The sequence below is a fragment of the Alligator mississippiensis genome, chromosome 14 (genome assembly GCF_030867095.1).
Source record: "Alligator mississippiensis isolate rAllMis1 chromosome 14, rAllMis1, whole genome shotgun sequence".
NCBI lineage: Eukaryota > Metazoa > Chordata > Crocodylia > Alligatoridae > Alligator > Alligator mississippiensis.
In genome coordinates, this window is record NC_081837.1 from 7,244,978 (window position 1) to 7,265,329 (window position 20,352).

The following is a 20,352-nucleotide window of genomic DNA, read 5'->3' on the forward strand; positions in this document are numbered from 1 at the left end:
GTGTAGTGTACATAGACAAAAATATTTTTTGAAATCAAATAAATGAATATTGTAGATGTTCACTTTTCAGAATATAATTTGGAATTTTTCTGGGTCCAAAATGGCAAAACCCCTTGCTGAAAGGCATATTTCTGGGGACAAGGGGAGGGACTTCCGATGGCAAAGGTCAGGGGTTAGGGGGCAAATAGTTCTGGTCACAAGATGGCGACCAGGGGGCGGGGCACCTGTCAAGGGGTGGGGCTACCCATGTAGCCCTCGACAGCTTGCGTAAACTTGGTAAGCGGCCCTCTGCCTGAAATAATTGCCTGCCCTTGGTCTAAGCTTAAGCAGTCGATTCAGGAAGACTGTAAGCATGTGCTTAATTTTAAACACAAGTAGTTCCACTGATTCTATTCCCATGGCTGTAATGTGACCAGCTGAGTAGTCCCACTGATTACACACTTCTGTCTTGCTGAATCAGGGCTTAATAGACTACAAGAAAAAGTATATCTGATGCCTTCAAGAGACATGTGTTGATACTGCATGTGTTCATCTTACAAGCCATTCAAAGCGTCCAGAAAACACTCATTTGAAACATGCTATACTCAGATACCAAAGGGCATGCTAAAGTTCCTAGATAAATAGAACTGTTCATGTACAGCAGAATGATCTATGTACAACTTCTGTGGCAAAAGTATGGGACTTAAATACCCTTTTTTCTCCCAGGTAGACAGCATGACATAAGTTTATTTTCTGAAGGAAAATAAACGCTGCTGTCAAGTATAGAAATATTTGAAGTGACAGCACATCTGCTGGATTCTCAGAATCCACTGTATATGAAGTACCACTTCATCTGGGCTTTTGTAATCCAAATGAATGTCCCTCAGACTGAGGAAACAAAGCACTGGCATATATTCTTTGAAAAGACAGCAGATGTTTTAGCTAAAATAGTGTACATTATACCTGCTACAAGGTGCTCCTGGAAAGTCTGAACATTGACAGGGGCTCTCCTGAGGTCATCAGGAAATCAAACACCCAGAGCTGACTGCTCATTCTGGCAGAAAAATATCAGCAAGGGCTCTTAAACTAACAGAATACTCCATGTACAGAGTAATGATTGTTGTCTGTCTAACCAGAGAAGCAGATCTTCAAACTCCTGAACCAGTAATTCCCAGGTCACATGTAAATGATAACCATTTCCCAATCTCTCCCCCTCCCTTTATCTTTTCTTATCAAATGGGTTTGGACTGAGAGGTCAAAGGGATTTCATGACATGGAAGCTCAGCTCTGGAATTAAACAGAAGACTGTGCTTGCATTTGCACCTAACCACGATAAAATTGCAAGGTGCAAAGTATATGAATAGTGTTACGTGCACTTGTCCCTACTGATGATCACCACAACCTGCAATGTACCCGATGTGTGTTTAAAAACATCATAACCACAAAATAACTGTGTCATATGCTGCTCTTTATATACTGCTCTGATATACTACTTAAGTGGCAAAAAACAAGAAGCTTGATAGCACCAAGCATAAATGGTAGTTCAGTGAACTTTTATGGACCAAACAGGGAGACAAACCCCTGTAATCTTTATTCAGACAAGTATTTGTCATTTCCTTGGAAATTTTTCCTAATAGCTCACAGTATTTGAATCCCAAGATAACGTAATACTACTATGCAGGGGGTCAGACTCAATGATCTATTGAGGTCCCTTCCGACCCTAGCATCTATGAATCTATGAGTCTATTATATTTTCACAGGCCATGGACACAAAACTGTTGACCAGATCCTTGGACAGTGAGAGTATCCTAGTATGTTGACTTGGTGCAACTATGCTGATTCACAGCCTCTGAAAATCCAGCCCAGTACTATTTTCAGCCAGGGTTGCTTATGCTTGTAGCAGAAGGTTACACAGGACAGCATGGCCACAAAGTACTTAGAGATATTTTTGCATAATAAGGCAAAAGATGAAGTGCAATGGAGAGATTTTAGGTACACTGTGAGATACAAAACTGCAATTAAATTATTTCAGCTTTCCCTACAAAAGCCACAAATCCCTAAGAACTAGTTGCCAAGATAATTTAACTTCTGTGGCTCAATTCATATTGCTCAGGAAAAAAAAAAACATAATAAAAAGACATTTCATGGCTCCGTTTACCCAATGGCCTTTATTAAAGGGCCAGGGTATTCCAAGTGCAGTGATCCAGTGACTCAGTTTTAAGCACAGGAATCAAGAAGCCTTGGTTCTATTCCTTTCTCTGCCAAAGACTCTATGTGAGTATTTTGGATATCTTTTGTCTCTGTTTCCAACTTGTAATAAGTTTATTGTTATTCATTTGTTATAGTGTTGGAAGTTTATGGTTAAAAAAGCACGGTAAGTCCTGAGTATTTTGGAGTGTGTTCAAGCTGTATGTAGTCTGTTACGTCTTACACCTACCAATGCAGATGGATGCTAAGAATGTCTATGGAGCATTTACACTGGTAAGTATGAGAGGTGCAAGAGGTGCTCAGGAACGGTCAATGCTGCCAAGAGAAGTAATAACTTGGTCTTTCCTACAGCACGTTATGCTGTTTTTCCAGGGTATCAGCACAATACTTTTGGGCAGGCATGTCACAGATTGGCCCACACTGTCCCAGAGTACCATTCTGATCCCCTCCCCCTGCTCTGCTTTCTGTTCCCTGCTCTGTGCTCCCCCTGCCGAATCTGCTGTTTTGCCTTCTTAGGGTTACCATACGTCCGGGTTTTCCCAGGCATGCCTTCTTTTTGAGCGCTCTGATCTCTGTCCAGGTAGTTTTTTGAAGTCTGAACAAATGTCCAGGATTTTGTTCTGCTCTGCCGGTGGGAGGAGGGGAAGGGCGATTGGAGGCAGGGGCCACCATGTGTGTCTGTGCACACACATGCACGTGGCCTGCATGCAGCCACACAGGATGGTGGGAGCAGCCTTGGCAGCTGCATGCAGGATGCAGGTAGGTCGGGGGGGTGGGGGAGGGTTGATGACTGTTTAGGGGAGGGGGGGCTGTGTGTGGCAGGGTGGAGGGGAGGGATGTGTGAGTGGGGCAGTGCCTGCTGGCACTGGGGGAAGCTGTTTGGACACTGGAGCTGCAGCAGGGCAGAAGGAGAGGCACCTGACCCCTTAGCAGGGGGTTCTTTGAGGGCAGCGGAGAGCTCCGTGGCTGGGCTGGTGGCCCAGGGGCCTGTGTCCATGATTGCAGAGGAGGAGTGACCAGGAGATGCTGCGGGTGTGGGGGGGGATAGGGACATGGCCAGGCCACCTGGCTCAGCACAGGATCTCCAGCCCAGATTGGGGGATCCCTCCTGTTCACACCGGGGCCAAACTCACTCCACCACCACCTGCATGAATTGGAGTTGCCACGTTCTGACTTGGTTGGGCTGGGGGCGGCTGGGGGTCCCCTCCAGCAGGGCTGGGGGGAGGAGGGGGCTGCAGGTCAGGAGTGAGGGGCGTTTGGGAGTGAGGGCACAGGGTGTGGATGGGGGCTTGTGGGTCGGGACTGTGGGGCACTGACAGTGCCAATCGGTTGTGGGTTGGAAGTAAGGGTCACCAGCAGGTACGGGGGGGCTGTGGCTTGGGAGTGACGGCATGGGGTGTGGATGGGAGCTTGTGGGTCAAGACTGTGGGGCACCGGCAGTGCCAAGAGGTTGCAGATTGGAAGTGAGGGGCACCAGCAGGGACGGGGGCTCCAGGTTGGGAATGAGGGGCACCAGCATGGCCTGGGGAAGTGGGGAACAATGGATTGGGAATGAGGGGCACTGGCAGGGGCAGGGGGCTGTGGGTTGGGAATGAGCGGCAGCAGCAGGGATGGGGCGTGGGGGCTGCGGGTTGGAAGTGAGATGTCCTCCCCCAACAGGTGTCCTTTTTTGGAACTCGAAATATGGTAACCCTTTCTGCTTTCTGCCTTGTTCTCTCCACCCAACCTGCCACAGTGCTGCCTGTTCCCTCCTTAGCCTGTGCCATTTGTGCTGCAGGTTGCTCTAGTATGTCTGTGGATTGCTCATGCTTTTATTCACACCTGCTATGAAATTGTGCACATAAGAAGAACCTTTAGCCCCAAAGCAGGTATGCTTAGGGCTCCTTTTTGTCCTATCTGTTGATACAACACCAGGAAGCTCAGGGTTTTTATTTAAGATCTGAAGGCATTTTTTGTTATCTCTTGCCATTCTTTTGTGGCACACAAGTAATGGGAACACATGCCCTAGATACTGCCAAGATTAGACTGCTGGGTCACGGTGACAGTATGAGATAGTATTGGTTTAGAAGAAGGGCTTGCAAAGAAAGGCATCTACCATGCATACAGAAATCCCTGGCTTGTTTAATGATATGTCTTGTCATTTCTGCCTAATGGGCCTTGTTACGTGTGCCTAATGGTTACATTAAAATGTGCAAGCACAGCTCCTTACCATTATTATGTCAAGAATAATTTAATTACCACAAATGATGCATCTGGGTATGCATAAAAGTAGTTGTTGATTTAAATGTTTTTCCCCACTCTCCCTTTTAAAGAACAGGCCATATTTATTTGCTGAACCTGCCTGAAGGCCACTCTCTTTGTCAGTCAAATGCATTTCAGAATTAAGTTATCCAGGTTGTAGCTGTAGTGGTCTAGAAGAAAAGGCAATCAGGACTCGTAGTAGAGTTGGTATCTTTTATTAGACCAACAAGATTTTTGCAAATTAAAGAAATATTTTTGCAAAAATCTTGTTGGTCTGATAAAAGATATCAACTCTACTACGAGTCCTGATTGCCCTTTCAGAATGAAGGTGACACAAGGAAACTCCAGAGGTGCTATGTTGGGTGAGGTTCTGTGCTGTGAATCGGTGTGCGTGTTGGGTGGGGAGAAAGGGGAGGCAAGAAGGCCTCCTCTTACCATATCTAAAGTAGATGCAGATGGCCTAATTTTGCTCTCATTTCTCCTGACATAAAGAAAGAGCTGAAGTAAGTTATCCAAGCTTGGTGTAAACAAAGTCAGAATTAAACCTCAGGTATTTTTCCTCTACCAATTCAGAGTGAATATTACCAGTAGAACAATAACAGGAAATGAAACCTATTACATATTTTAAATCCCTCATTATTCAAGTGTTTATGGGCAAAAGTAATATTACTTACACCAGTAGCACCATTGACTTGAATAAGACTATTCCTGCATGTAGATTTATTTATACTTAAATATTGCAGGACTGGACGCTAGCTTGCATTATCTTTCATTTCTATGTATTATGTTCTCACTCCTATGTCATCCTCTCCTACTTTTTCCTTTTTGTTTTTCTCTTTTCTAATACATTGCTTAGTTCCCTTTATTTGGTTTTATATAAAAAGAAAGAAAGCTTCTCAGGGGAAAAATCCATAACAACTGAGAACATTGTTAGAAGGAGATGCTATTAGCAAGACGCTTAAGTCAGTATTTTAAAAGAAAGCTTTTCCCTCATTAAACAGCTCATTCTAATTAAAGCAATTTGTTTGGTTTAAGGTGTTTCCCAGCAAGGTTTACCACCCAAACATTATAAGGCAAAATGAAAGTTGATAAAGACTAAAAGGAAGCTGACTAGTCTATTTTAATTTTCCAGGCATAGTGGTAATAAAGCTAACTAACGTGGATAGTAAAAAGCAAATATGATATGTAAAATGATTCTATTTTAATTATGTAAGTTGTTATTATTAATAGAAAAAAAACATGCTTTTATCAAAACCTGAAGCCAGATGCCTGGCTGGTAACTAGGCACTGATTTCAACAGATGACAGCAATTTATATAACTTATGATGTGACTAAGTCCTCTTCTAATAATTAAAATTAAGAGGATATTTCCAATATGCTGGTGTAAATCCAAAGTAGCTATAAAAGTCTACTACATAACTGTATTCATACAACTTGGCGCAAGTCAGGCTTAAAGATATGAGCCATACATTAGGTAGGACAAGTCTGCTATGGGGTAATAAACCATCGTACTTCACCAGTTTTACGTGAGTAACTTTGGAAGCAAGGCTAGCGCAGCAGTGAATCAAGCCACACACATTATTTCCTATTACTTCCTATACGGCTAGCCCCCACTATACATTTGTATCTTGAGTATGTGTGTCAAAAAAGAAATTTAGTAAGATTGGCAGGGTCAATGGGAATAATCACTACTGTGTTGTGCATTAGCTTGGTGAAAATAGCCTATTTTTAAGCTGTTCTCTCAATATTGCCCAGCTCTAATGGATAGGTAGGCCTCCTGCAAAGAATCTGAATTTGAAAATTACTGTTTGTTTTTTAAATGTTTCCATGCTGCATTGTTCCTTTTGAAACTGGCTGTGAGTGTGTATGATACATTACAACAGTTGCAGAACCCTGACATGGCAAGGGTTACAGATTTATTTGAGCTATTATGCTAGGCAGGATTATTTGTTGCATAAAAAAGCACTAATACACCATTTGAATTTAGAGAAGAATAAAGCAATAATCACAACTGGCCTGATTTTCTGTATTATCATTATACATAAAACATCTAAAACAGTACTTGGTGCTTACAGACATACAAGACAGATGTCTGTTCTGCAGAGCTTACAGGGATAGCCAAACTGTGGCTTCCAGGGAGTTGAAATGTGGTTCCTGAAAGAAAGGCAGTCAAATAAAGTTATCATCTATTTTCACCAGATCTTGCTCATTATTTATTTTAACAAGTCATTTAAGAACACACTTATTTGAACTGTGGTGCTGTGCTCAGTTACTGACCCCAAGACAGTGATTCTCAACTTTTTTAGACTCAAGATGCCCCTTGGAAAATTCCAGCTCTAGTTTTCACTTGTTTTTTTGACTACAGGAAAATAATAGAGCAATTCTCCTGTTGCAGAGAATGCAGAAAGACCACAGAAGATCAGAATGTTTTTAACACTTTGGATTCCTGTTTGAAATCTCTGGGTTTATCTTGTGGATCATACTGGCACACCCTGCGTCACACTTGAAAAGATTTGGTTGAGAATCACTGCTCTAAAGTACTCAGATTTTGGAAATTGTATATATTGCAGCTCTTAGCTATGTCAAGAGTTTGGTTTGTGACTTAAGGATTAGGAAGTCTGACTGGTCCAATGGCCTGTTTTTCTTATGCCCTATGACTTATTCAACCATTTAAACCTCTGCAATATAGGGATAAAATGCACCCATTCTGGTCCAGTATCTTTAGGCACTCGCATTGTACAGGTGCGATCAACTACAAAGACAGAGACAGGACAAGAGCTAGTCAGGACTGCTAGCCATGATACTGCAAACATGTGTAAATGGTGAGCTATGCATGTAACCTGTCCAATCAAGCTTTGTTACTTTTGTGTAACCTCAATGATCTCAGGACTTCAAAACTTAAATTTGGTGTTTGGACTCCCTATTAAAATAAATTAAACCTTTGAAAACAGCACTTCAGGAACGATACTGCAGCATCAAATCAATGTTTCCAACTCTGATACATCCCACAAGGCAAAAAGAAATTCCATAGAATCTTATCGCGTTTCAGCTCTACGTTTACCCAATTTGGAAATGCAGAGAACAAATGTGTTGCAAAAATGATAGACAAAAGCTGCCACATACCAGATATATATTTTGGGGGGTTGGGGGATAGAAGGCAAGCTATTTGGTTTAGGTGTGTTTCCCCATGCTAACATATACACCTTATTTACAAGTAAATACAAGATTTGTTTTTCTCAAGTAGTTTATTCATTAAAAAAAAATCTTCTGCCTTCTACAGAAGATAACATGTGGCTGGGCTATTTTAAGAAGGCAAGCAGCTTCTTCTCACAGGTCCCCCATTTAGTCTTTGGAGAGAGTGTCAATTTTCTTGCCACTTCAACATCTTGCTGGCATGACACTAGCTTCAGAGGGAGTTCATTTGCTGTCCAAACATGAAAATGGAGTGAAAGCAGATGCCAGGAATGGGATGAAAGGAAAAGTTGGTGACAAAGAGCAGTGGGGAGGCATTTTTGGTGTGAAGAAACATAGAGCCCAGAGAATTGCATAATTCTGTCATTTTCCCCATAAAGAACATAAGGAAGAAACTAGTGGCTTGCAGCAAAGAGAGGCAAAAAGTGAGAAGGGATCAGATGGGATGCAGAATAAATCATCAAATAACCTTGCCAGATCTTCTATATCACTATAGCTCCACTAACTTGGGATTTCTTGTGCTTAAAGTGATGTCCATGCTTAAGTACTTTGTTAAACTGAACTGGGGACTGGGCAATCCCACAATTACCTACTGTCTCATACCTGAACGTTTCCTTTTGACTTGCATAGCAGAATCCTGTGTTTTTGAGGCTAACAGTCTGGGCTGTCTATTCCCATTGATAAGCATGATGATATGCAGCTTGCTATATGTGCACGGCTCAGCAAGCTCTCGTGTGGGCAGATCTCTGCACTCCACCCAGAGCCCTTCTGACGTCAGTACGTCTTCATTACTAGCTCCAAAACAATAGCACAAAATTTCCTTCTCAAGCTGGGTAAGTTGTAGGAGAATACTCTTCTATTTTTCCACTCTATTTCATTAACGGAGGAGCTGATTTGTTTCTAATTTTATACAAAAGAAAAGATTTCTGAAAGGCAACTGCAAAAAAAATTGTTCTTCAAGATCTTTGAATATGAATGAACTGAGATATCTTAATCCTGCACATATTTGTATTCTTTGAATGTCTATTAAATACGCTTGCTGTCTTTTGTATGTTAGGAATCATGCATCTAATTAGAGCATGATATTTATTTGAATAGCCAAAAATCTAATTAACATATATTAACATAACAGTGAATTTATGACATCTTAATGGCACCAGTAGAATTTATGAATAAAATATAACCAGGCTATTTACATTTCTGTTTTGCTGCTATCTGTAGAGTTGTGTATTGGGGTATGTGTGGGCTTATAAACACCCACATGTTAAATTATCAATAGCCCAACTCAGACTATCCCTTTTGTACACATTCTTGTCTTTAACCCACAAATATCCTATTAAATTTTGTTCTTGTGATATGTTACATTGCCTTTTGCACTGATGGGTCAAAAGAAAGGATATGCGCATACATGCTAAAGGGTATACACGATTTTGTGCTCAGCCATGAAGTCGTAAGAGAGGCTCTTTAATACTCAAATGTCTGTTCTCAAATCTAGTTCCTGCTGCGCATGAAAACACTATGCTCAGAACTAGCCTGAACATTTCAAACAGTACAATGCAATACCACCACTTGGATAGGATTTAAAAATGCAAGGAAGGTAATCTTGACTGAATTTTTGAAAAATCTCAAAGAGATGCAAAGGACTTTTTCCACCATTTGTCATTGTGCAAAGTCAATGCAAAACGCTGCTGACAGGATCACACCCAAGCAAAGTGAGGGGTGAATTCAAGGGAGTGACAGATCAGTTCAATGGGACTCAGCAATGTTGATTCAATATACTACGTTTTCGTAGGGTAACCAGACTGTATTTTGTGCAACCTATCTAGGTACCATGCAGTTTTTGGTGGGCTCAAGCCAGTAAGTCTGACAGAAGCAAAGAAGGAATACTAGCATTCACAGTGTTAGATACACACTCAGCAGACTTGCTACCACTTTCTAGCACCCTTAGCGTGAACAAAATAGTAACAGACAGATGCATGTCCCCATGAATAACCGGCTTTACCAGTAAGAGATTAGAATTGATCTGTCATGTTTCATCAACAACAGCCTACAATCACACATTTCCATGCATCACTGGGAATGACAAATTAGTTGCAATCAACTTGGGCAGTATCTAGTGCTGTGTCGTTACCTGCAGCTTCCCAATTACCAAGGGTCAAATTTTGGCAATCTGATTCTGTGGGCAGCTTTGTTGACAGGAGTAGGGGTTTTCATACAATTATGTGTTTCTCTATGGGAGTAAATGTGGCATCATCTAATCTTGAATGGTTGGAACATTAAAGGCAAGAGAAATGCAGTGAAGCACATGCAACAGTTATGAAGATATAATTCTGCATACCTCACATTAACTATGGCGTACTCATGCAAACAGTTGTACCCTTTTGGGTCCAGAATGAGGTAACTGAAACTATTAGAAGCTATCAGCATCTTATTTATTTTACCTGTTTTCTATTCCCTTAAAATGATTCAGCAGAAAAAAAGTTTTATATATTTCACTGACCATCAAAATATTTCTGCCTATTAAAACAAAACAAAAAACCCCAAAACAGACTGTTTAAATGGAGTCCTGCAAAAGCTGTCAATCACTGACACAGAATTAATCAATTCCTCTTCAAAGGCTCTGGCTTTTTACACATATGGCAGCACTACTCTCTTTTTGGATCATTCTTTATGCTACAACATCCTTTGATGTTTTTCTTGCAGCTTTCACAACAGCTGTGGTACTCTACAAAAATGACCATCAAATCAAGAGTGCAACCATGTACATGCATGGGTGGGGGGGCACTGAAGTGGGGGGCACGGAAGAGGGGAGGCGGGGAGAATGACGACAAGGAAATCTTGGCCCATTCCTTGCAGATCTTGCAAGGTTCTACTGTACAGCAGGGCAGAGTTTGGAGATCCACAGCGGGGATTGGTAAACCTCATGTGGCATCAAGATATACTTGTTAGGGAGATTTCTTCCAAGCTGACATTTGCCAGGACTGTACATGGATACCCGAGACCAATGCCCCTTCAAAACCATCTTCTATCAGCCATCCGCCTGATGGATGATGATGAACAAGAACTGGCTTTCAGCTGGAGTAAGGACATAGCAGACACTACCACACAGAGTAACAGACAACACTTCAGTAGTGCTTTTTAGCCATCAAAGTCAAAAGCACACAAAGGTAGGTACCAGTAAATATCTTTATTTCCAATCTACAGAAATGGATGCTGTGAAAGTGTGGTTGGTAGCATTTTGGCCAACATCAGAACTAGACTTGGAACTGGAATTCAGCTCCATCTCCAGCGCTCATATCTCACCTAACGGAGCACACGTCTGATTGAGAAAAAGCACATCTAGAAATATCTAGTTTCTGGATATCATAGAAACTGTTCTCTATCACACTTCACAGTTCTAGTACATTTATTAACATTCTTTTTTCTGTTAGATGACACACGTATTGCCTTTCTAAATTTCCTCATTAATGCAAAAGCATTCATCTCACATAGTTGGTCAGACTGTTTTAGCATATGTAAACATTCGTCTTTTTGCCCAACAATATAGAAGTCTTGTTGCAAAAATATTTCCATCAGTGTCTCAACATGGACATACTATGAAGCTGAGTCCAATAAGTCCTTCCCATGCCCCATGCTGGCATTCCCATAATTCTCTCATGCTCTTGCACATAAAAGCAACATACTGTACCACTGGTTATGAAGAAAACAAACATTAAAAATAATTCCTAATGCTTTCATATCTGTTGATTTTTATAGTAAACTCAAATAGCACGATTCAGAATTCTAACATCGAACTCAGCTGGTAACACACACTAGCTATTAACGCAGTCTTTTCTTTTTTTGATGCAATAGGGATAACTTCAAAAGAAGTCACCAATTTTGAATACGCAGCTGAAAGATACGTCACAATTTTAAATGGGATCTAAAGTCTTTGTAGAACTGGGCCAAACATAAATAAGAATGGGGCAGAAGTAGAAGTACAAAAAGCTAGAACCCAAGCTGAAATATTTAAAAAAAAAGCAACAGAAGTAAAAAATACTACTACGTAGAAATACATCTTGCATGTGGCAAGTCTGAGAAAAGATGCTTATATCCTATACTTAGTATTTCACACTTCCCCTCCTCTTTTTGTTTTATTCAGCTGGTATGTCTTATCATTAGATAAGTCTAAGATTGTACAACTAGTTGTGTGCATGAGTAAATAAGAATGGAAGTATTCCCATCAATTTAAATGGGAACACACACACACCTTTGCAGCTATGCACCTAAGTGGACCAGGGCTCAACTAACTCTATGAGGGACAAATGTTTTAAGATATTTACATGTTGCTGGGGTGTTAGTTGTAGCTGTGTTGGTCTAAGGGCATCGGCAGGCAAGGTTCTTTGGGGAGATGTGAGATCTTTTATTAGACCAACTGAGTAGCTGGGACTACTCAGTTGGTCTAATAAAAGATATCACACTCAAAGCTAGATGTAGGGAGGCCTGGCTAGTTGAAACTACTCAGTTGGTCTAATAAAAGATATCATATCTACCAAAGAACCTTGCGTGCCTTAAGATACGTAGGTGCCAAAGTTCCACTGAAATCAAATGGACAATTAGATACCTAAGTATCTTTAAAAATATGGCCTCACATTATTTAAGGGAGGGATGTTGCCAATGGTTAGCTGGGAAATGGAAATAATGATGCTGAACTCTTTTGTAGCCCACTTTGAGGTCAACTGATGAAAAGCATTATGAGAGAGCCAGGCATATATTTGATGCTTAACATGAAAAATACATATCACTGAAGACCTTAATGCCAGAGAACAAGTAAAAAAAAATCAAAGTTCCCACTTACTAAACTGTTTAACCTCAAAACATTTTTGCTTTTCCCATATACAGAGCAAAACACAGAGAGCACACTTCTGAGATGCAGTGCGTGCACCACAAGAAACTTACAACGGGAACCTGCAAAGAGGTGCAATCCCAGATCTTGGTGAGGATGAGGAAGACAGCCCTCAGCTTGCTACCAGTGCCTTAAAAAGAGTGAGATAAATAAAGAATCAATACAAATGTCAGATGGTGTTTCCCTCAGGTTTATTTGGCAACCTGTATGCTTCTGAAAAAGTGCTAACAGCTGCTTTGAGTGTTACTGATAAGGAGGAGCAGAACAGATCAGATCTCTTCATGAGCTTCTACCTGAAAGGATCACTCCTAAGAGGCAAGCTTTGCCGGTGGGGATGGGTTAACCTCTCTACACAGAGCTCTCAGACATACTACTAACGTCATAAGCCAGGACTGTTAACAGCCTGTTGTAACAATAAGAACACCACTAAAATTTCAGGGTATGCTGGAATGTTTTTGCTGCCCTTCACTGACAGCAAGAAAATTTAGGATTTACCTCCTTAAACAGTTCAGCAGCAAAAGCAAGAAAAATTAGTTCTTAGTCTCACCCTCCTTCTCCTCCATGTGCTCCTGCCAAGCCAGGACTCCCTACATCTAGCTTTGGGAGGGTTTACGGCCTACTCTGCAAATACACTGACGCAAATACCCCCTTGCTGCGAGTCCACTGACTCTGGGATGTGTGTGACCAGTTTTTACACACGCCCTGACTGCAGTGAGACCGCTGCCAGCCATCAGATGACACCAGTTTGTTTCCAGGGTTAAAATAGAGATCCCACGCAGAGATGTTATCTTAGGCATTTGAAAAGTGCGTGCCAGAGTATTGTTCAGGAATAATGAAACTGAAAATATCTAAACCTGAATATTGTTGAGGACTATTCGGAGTATTGCCTGTGAATGAAAGTGAACCGGTACTGAAACATCACTTGTGTTTGCGTGCTCTTCGTCGATTACACCAAAGAAAATGAGGGTCAACCTGGCCGTTTCCCTCCCTTTCAACTTCTCTCGCACAGTTTTGTATTAGAGAGGGACCGAAGGGGATTCAATGTCACGCTGCCCATTCTTCGTCTCGGGGCTGATCTGCGTTCACCAAACCCACACCTGTATTTTGCCCTGTCGGTGCTTCTACTGCTAGGTAACGGTATCGTTTTGCTCCAGGCAAGTGGCGGTTGTTCACTAACGCACGATTCGTGGGGGCGACGGCGTACGTCTATTCAGATCCTCCTTGGCAGCTCGGCGACTGGTCTGAGGACGGGGGCAAGGCTGGTGTTCGGCTCCCGTCCCCCATTTAGAAATAATTCTCATTTTGGAGGGTCGCTCCCGGCCAGGAGTCGGTGGAACAATTTGCAAAAACGACGCGCTGGCGGACACTGCCGAGGAAAATCGCAGCTCGCCAAAAAGGCTTCGCCCGAAAATACAGCTCCACCGCTTGGCTCCAATCAGGCCAAAATGGTGCTTGTCCAGACATGAGGAGAGAGTCTTTGAGGCAATCTTTTCATTAGACCAGCTGTCCAGTCAGCTGTCAAATGCCAGATCCCTTCCCCTCCCCCAAGGACTCTGCCCTTCCCATCCTGTCTAAACCCGGGCCCGCCTCCCCCCGCCCCACCCCCTGCTCATCCCGGATTGGCTCCTGCCCTTGCCCCTCATGCCGGCCCCGGCGCTCATTGGGCCGCTCACGGGAACCTCGCCTTCAGCCACACTCTTTTTTTTTTTTTTTTTTTTTTCTTCACCCTGCCGTCATTGGCTCCCCATTGGGAGCGGCTCCTCCATTGGGTGGGAGGAAAGCGCGCTACGATTGGCCGGGCGGAGGCCGGGAGGCGGGCCCGCCCGAGGTGAGGGTTGTGTGAGGTGAGGGAATCTCGCGGGGTCTCGCCGAGCGCTGGGCGCGGGGAGGGCCGCGCTGATTGGACGGCGGGGTCACAGGAGGCGGGACGAGCCTCCGCGGCACCGGCCGGCGGCGCTGGGGCCGGCTCTGTGATTGGATGGGGGCGGCTCTCGCGGAGCCGGGCGGGCCGGGTCCCATTGGCTGCGGGCTGGGGGAGGGGGGCGGCCGGCTGCGCGCGACGGCCGCTGGCTGCTGGCGGTGCTGCGCTCCGCTCCGCGCGGCTCCGGCGGCAGGTGAGTGGCGGCGCCCTGTCAGCACCGGGCCCGGCCCCTCGGTCCCCCCCGCCCGGCTCTGGGGGGCCCGGAAAAGTTCCCAGGAGCAGCTCGTGGCCGCCCGGGGAGGGATGTAGGAGGCCCGCGGGCCGGGGGCATGTGGGCATGGCAGGGGTAGCCGCACCGGGGCTGTGGAGCGGTGCCCGGGGGGCTGCCGCGCACCCTCCTCGCGGGGGGCGCGGGGTCTGACCCTCCCCCGCCTCTCGACACGCCGCCACCGCCACAGGATGGAGTGCTAGTCGCCCGCCACGGCAGGAACCTCGGGGGGAAAGGGGGGGATCCCGCCCCACCCCGCCCGTCCCCGTCCCGTCCGCCGGTTCGGCTCCATGAAGACGTGAAGCCCGTTGAGCTCGATGCGCTTCGAGGCGGGCCGCCTAGGATGACGCCTGACTCGTGCTAAAGAGTAGCAAAACTTTGTGGGGGTTTCGGTCCTTTTTCCCCCCCCCCCCGCCCCCCCGGCCTGGCCCGATGACCGCTTGACCCAGTCGCGAATCCAACCCGAGGGCGGGTTTTTTTTGGGTTGTTGTTTTTTTTTTGTTTTTTTTTTGGGGTGGTTGTTTTTGTTTCGGTTTTTGGTTTTTTGAATGTCGCTCTGTGGCACGACGGCCAACGCAAAAATGATGGCGGCTTACAATGGCGGTACGTCTGCGGCAGCAGCGGGTCACCACCACCACCATCACCACCACCTTCCTCACCTCCCTCCTCCTCACCTCCATCACCACCACCACCCTCAGCATCACTTGCATCCTGGCTCTGCTGCCGCGGTACATCCCGTACAGCAGCACGCCTCTTCGGCGGCTGCCGCGGCGGCGGCTGCGGCGGCGGCTGCGGCGATGTTAAATCCAGGGCAACAGCAGCCATATTTCCCATCACCGGCACCGGGTCAGGCCCCTGGACCGGCTGCAGCGGCCCCAGCTCAGGTACAAGCTGCAGCAGCTGCTGCAGTTAAAGCGCACCATCATCAGCACTCACAACATCCACAGCAGCAACTGGATATCGAACCGGACCGACCTATCGGATACGGAGCCTTTGGTGTCGTCTGGTGAGTATGGAGAATCAGCTGAACTCGTTTTTTCCTGTCATTGTTTAACGAGTCGTCATTCATGCTTATTTTTGTCATTCGGGCCAGAAGACCAGAAAGCTGCTTACTTGCAGATTGCTTTTGATGATTCATATCTATTGTGGAAAGTTGGCTTCACTTGCGTGAGTGGACAGAATAGGGTTTATTGTGAAGCGGCAACCTCTCACGGATAGGCCGCACCGTAAACCGAGTTGAGTTTTGGATGATACCATTATTTTGAAGCAGATGCAACTTGTTTATACGCCTTGTATAAATATTGTACGACAAGAGGGGAATGGCATTTGGTTTACTTATAGATGAGCTGTGCACGCACTTAGGATAATGCTTAGTAGAGCGCACATTTAGACATAGGAAGTACATAGAAAACACATGAAAATTGGTGTCTTAGGTTAGTCAGCTGTCAACATCTTGGTCTTGGAGACTGCATTTGCCCTGCAGCAGCATATTACATATCACCCAGGACGGTGACACCTTAACTTTGCACATTTCTCATGAATGTAAATGGGTTTCACTGTCTTCCTGTATTTCTGCATGCTCTTTCTTCTTTCCCAACCCCTAGCCACTTAGGTCTGGGGCTCTTATCTGTCACACTTATCCTCTTCTTAAAATAATTTGTGACCAACCTAAAAGAGCTTTTTTAGTTAGTACTTTCCAGGATCATGAAGGAAACGGTCCCCTCCCCCCACCCCTTTTTTTTACAATACTTTGTTTTTGAGAACAGGAAATTTACCATAAGGCTTATGGTGCATTAGAAACGCCAAGTATGTATGGGTTTTGTTTTTTGAGACCAGGCATATTGCAGCACACTTCCTGTTCACAAATACGAAGTCAGAAGCATGAAACTAGTTTTACCCCACAAAACTTTTAACTATATTTATTCAGTATAGGTTTTAGTGGTATTTAAGAAATGTTGTCTTTGCTCCATCCCATCATTTCATTTTGCTGAAATAGACGTAGTCTGCTTTTTAAAGCTGTGATTCTCATGGTAGATCAGTACATGCTGCAGCTCTGAAGGGTTTTACAGTAGAAGCCTTCGAAGAGCAAGATTGCGCTTCCTTAAGACTGATAACTGCTAAAGTATCAGACAAATGTGTTTGTTGCAAAATATGGTTTTAATATAAAATACAAAATGTGTGGCTCAAACTGTGTAAGGGTTAAGGGAGTAGGTTAATGTTTCAGTTGAATTGCATCTTATTTTTACAGTCTCGTACCGTATATTAATTAAACGCTAATTGCTCAATGCCAGAAAAATGATTTACGTTTTGTGAAGGGTCTGCATTGCTGTACCTGGGTTAAAGTGCTCTTGCAACTATACAGCATAACCTAATTTTAAGCATGAGATAATCAAAATTAGAGAGCAGTCCTTCATACAGATATATAAAAAAAATATTTCTATCTTTCCTTTTATTTTTATCTTTGGCTATTGTGTGTGTTTTTCTTGCCTAGAGTTATTGCAGTCTCTGTTAATTTAGGCTGGTCGGTAAAATCAGATCCCATTATCTTTATCATCTGGTGCAAACATCTTGTTAAATACACATTTCCCTTGGTCTCTGTTTTCCCTTCTCTGTTTGAAAACAAAATTACACAAGAAGATCTGCTTGCATTATTTTTAATTATGTAAATATTTTATTTTGACACATGAAGATAGAGAGTCTAAATAGTAAGGTATATCAGCATTAACAAATGATCAAAAGAAAGGGGAAAAGATCCTCTTATAGAAATAGGGATAATATATAACTATACAGATGACAGACTGCAGGTAGAATGGGGGCCAAATCTTTCATTGATATTAAATGGGACCCTGATTCTGCAGTTGGATCCAGGCAGATGGAGGGGTCCCTCCTACCTACAATTGTAGGTTTGGGGCTATGGCATTCATTTTAAAGAAAAGCTGAAGTTTTCAATTCAGCAGTGGTTAAGATCACCGTGGGAGCACAGAGATCAAGGCTGACCCTGGTATAGCAATTTCTATATTCCTGTAGACTGGAAAAATACATACATATTTGCAAAACCTAATATCAAGTCCTTAGTTTGTTCAGTGGCTTCTGTTAGGCTTGTGGCATTGGATGATGTTAACTCTTCCAAGTAAAATGCATCCTGGATTTAAGAGTGATTATTCTTGGGCCTAAGTTTGTTTTACACAGGAGAAAATCTGTTTGGTGCAAATGGAACCCGATGTCTCTAAATCCAAAATTACTTGAGGTTTTAGCTGTATAATGAATCTTTTCTCTTACAAACTGCCTATCCATATCTCATCGTGAACACATTGTAGCCTTAATTAATGGTTCAAAAAGGTAATGCATGTAATTTTGAAGGAAATTGGTCTTATTTCTGCATATAGATGAACCATTTGGAGAAGTAATGCTTCTCCTTTACATTCAAATGTATTGCAGAATAGTTAGCCTGCTAGGATTTGATTTATCCTTCTCCTTAGTTTAGCTGGTGAAATAAGTTATCAATAATGGACAGTTTTGTAAAGGTATTGAATTTCCTATTAGCCTGCTGGTAAAGATTTTGACTTGACAGTAGGATTAGTGTTTGTTGTTAACAGCTGCCTGTTTAGGTTTTATTTACAGCTAAAGATTTCAGTGTATTTGGGTGGTGCCTTGACATGGTTTGGTGTAGGCAGTGTGCTGCTCTGGTTCTCCCCTCATGAACAGCCAAAGCATCATGCTTTAACATTTTCATATTAACTCATGCAGACTTGTATTACTACATTGTTGTTTGTGCACACACAGTATATCCCTGTTTATCTGCACACCATTACAGCATAATATGATGATCTTTGACAAATGTCATCTCTCTTACTACCTGTTGATTTTAATTTAGTTTTTGGTTTTTTTTTAAACCAGTTTGACTTGGTTGGTTAAGCATTAAGGCCTCTCTAAAGGACTAATAGCAATAAATAAATTGCTTTAGTTTTCAAGGTCTGGCATATTTTAGCAACGAATAAGCAGGTACATGTAGTTAGTTAACCAGACTAATACCTTGAAAACATGGGGAAAGTGGAAAATGGTTGTTGAGGCAGAAAAAGTTTAAAAGTACCTTACCCTGGGGCACCAAAAATTTGCTTAACCATGGTCTTTGTTGGCAGGCAGCCAAGAGTCCAAGGGCTGCACCTGATATGCTGAAAACAGTTTGCATACGTCCTTGTTTTTAAAGGGTCACTGTCAAGCCAGACATAAAGTTTTTAAGCGTATAGCCTTGTAACTCTATCACTAGTAAAGGGTCTGCCTATACTTTTAAAATCCTAAATCTGTTTTTTGGAAGATGCGTACATCCTTAGGACGTGCAGGTGCGTGAGGAGCTGTCCTCACTCCTTGTGCTGGGGAGACATACTGCTGCCACCTGGTGGGATTCCATTTCCAAGAGAGCAAGTGTGCACCTGCTGTGGCTCGGGGGCTTGGCACTAGAGAAGAGACGAGTTGAGTCTGTGAGGCTTCCTCGGGAAGAGTAAAGAGGAGCTCCTGCTACTTCTTGGGAGGATTCCACAGTATTTATGCCAATGAAAAGGATGTTGCCTGGGAGCCCCTTATGGAGGTGGATGAAGAGTTAACTACTTGTGCCTCTGGGGGAAATTGGAGCTGCTTTTGCTGTCAGCGAGGCTTTGCCATGGCAGGTGAAGACATAAAATTAATTGAAGCCTTTCCTGGTAGTCCGGAAGCACTCCAGATATTCTTTGGCTCCATTAATATATGGAGCTGTCCTCATTTCCTTTTTTGTGGCAGATCTCCATCCCCTCCTAGTAAGATAAGAAACTAGTCTGTTTAAGTATAGATTTGTTGGGGAACATTTAGAAGTGATTTTGATGCGAATGACTGGATGTGTGGGTGCGACTGCGTATGCCCCATTTTAGAAAAGGTGGAAGCGTTCAACATGTCTTTTTAAAAGCTGGTGCTGTCTCAGGATGCTGCATCAGAGAAATGAAAATTTGAAGGTGATGCACATTATAGTAGATGAGAGGATCCTGCAAATGCCCCAAAATGAAAAAAAAATAAAAAAAAAAGAAGTTTGTTCCTTCTACTAGAACTAACACGTTATGGTCCATGTTGTAGATAGTAGCACACTGTTCCAAGAGGTCTGGCTGTTCATACCAAGATGGGATATCAAGTGTATGGAAACTATAGTTTGTGTAGTTTTGGAGCTGTATCAGAGTTAATGGTAGCTAGGCGTTATGGTTGATGGGTGGCCTGAACTTAGAGGGCTGAAAGGGCAAAAGCAAATGCTAAATAACTAATGAAAAAATGATCATACATAATTGATATTTAAGTGGATAAAATATTGCATTGATATTAAATGTTCGAGCAGTAAAGATGTTTCTAGAATCAAGTGATGCTATCTTATTGTAGAGGACCTTTACATGTTGAACAAGAATACAGGACAGCATTTTGGAAGAAGTGTCTGGATCATATATGCTAGAACAGACAATTCAGGCTCCAACTTCAGAGTCCTATAAACAAGTGCAGGAGCATCTTCTCTTTTGTGCCCAGATGATGCAGGAACCAGGATGCTGCTTTGCATTGCTGTTATAGCTTGTATTCACTAAATTAATTCTATGCTTTTTAATGCAAAGTGTGGACGTTCAGCATATAATTTGATTAGACATTTGTTTA

The 20,352-nt window shown here is 43.2% G+C and overlaps 1 protein-coding gene and 2 long non-coding RNA genes across 4 annotated transcripts in view; 2 read left to right on the forward strand and 1 right to left on the reverse strand.

The window, feature by feature from the left end:
- Positions 1-12,578, forward strand: part of LOC106740094 (uncharacterized) — a 69,848-nt gene extending 57,270 nt beyond the window's left edge. Inside the window, exon 3 of the long non-coding RNA XR_002092127.2 lies at positions 12,502-12,578. This is a non-coding gene — a long non-coding RNA (uncharacterized LOC106740094). The remainder of the gene's footprint in view (positions 1-12,501) is intronic.
- Positions 10,793-14,067, reverse strand: LOC109284600 (uncharacterized). Its single transcript, XR_002092126.1, has 2 exons — positions 13,053-14,067; positions 10,793-12,635 (listed from the first exon to the last, which is right to left on the reverse strand). It is a non-coding gene; the product is annotated as an uncharacterized LOC109284600 (long non-coding RNA).
- A 488-nt stretch (positions 14,068-14,555) lies between these two features.
- Positions 14,556-20,352, forward strand: part of NLK (nemo like kinase) — a 109,517-nt gene continuing 103,720 nt past the window's right edge. The window contains exon 1 of one of the 2 annotated variants that reach the window (XM_019493447.2): positions 14,556-15,700. In XM_019493447.2, coding sequence (XP_019348992.1) covers positions 15,243-15,700 — 458 coding nt within the window. In that variant the 5' untranslated portion in view covers positions 14,556-15,242. The remainder of the gene's footprint in view (positions 15,701-20,352) is intronic. The other variant, XM_006276455.4, reaches the window with a different exon arrangement.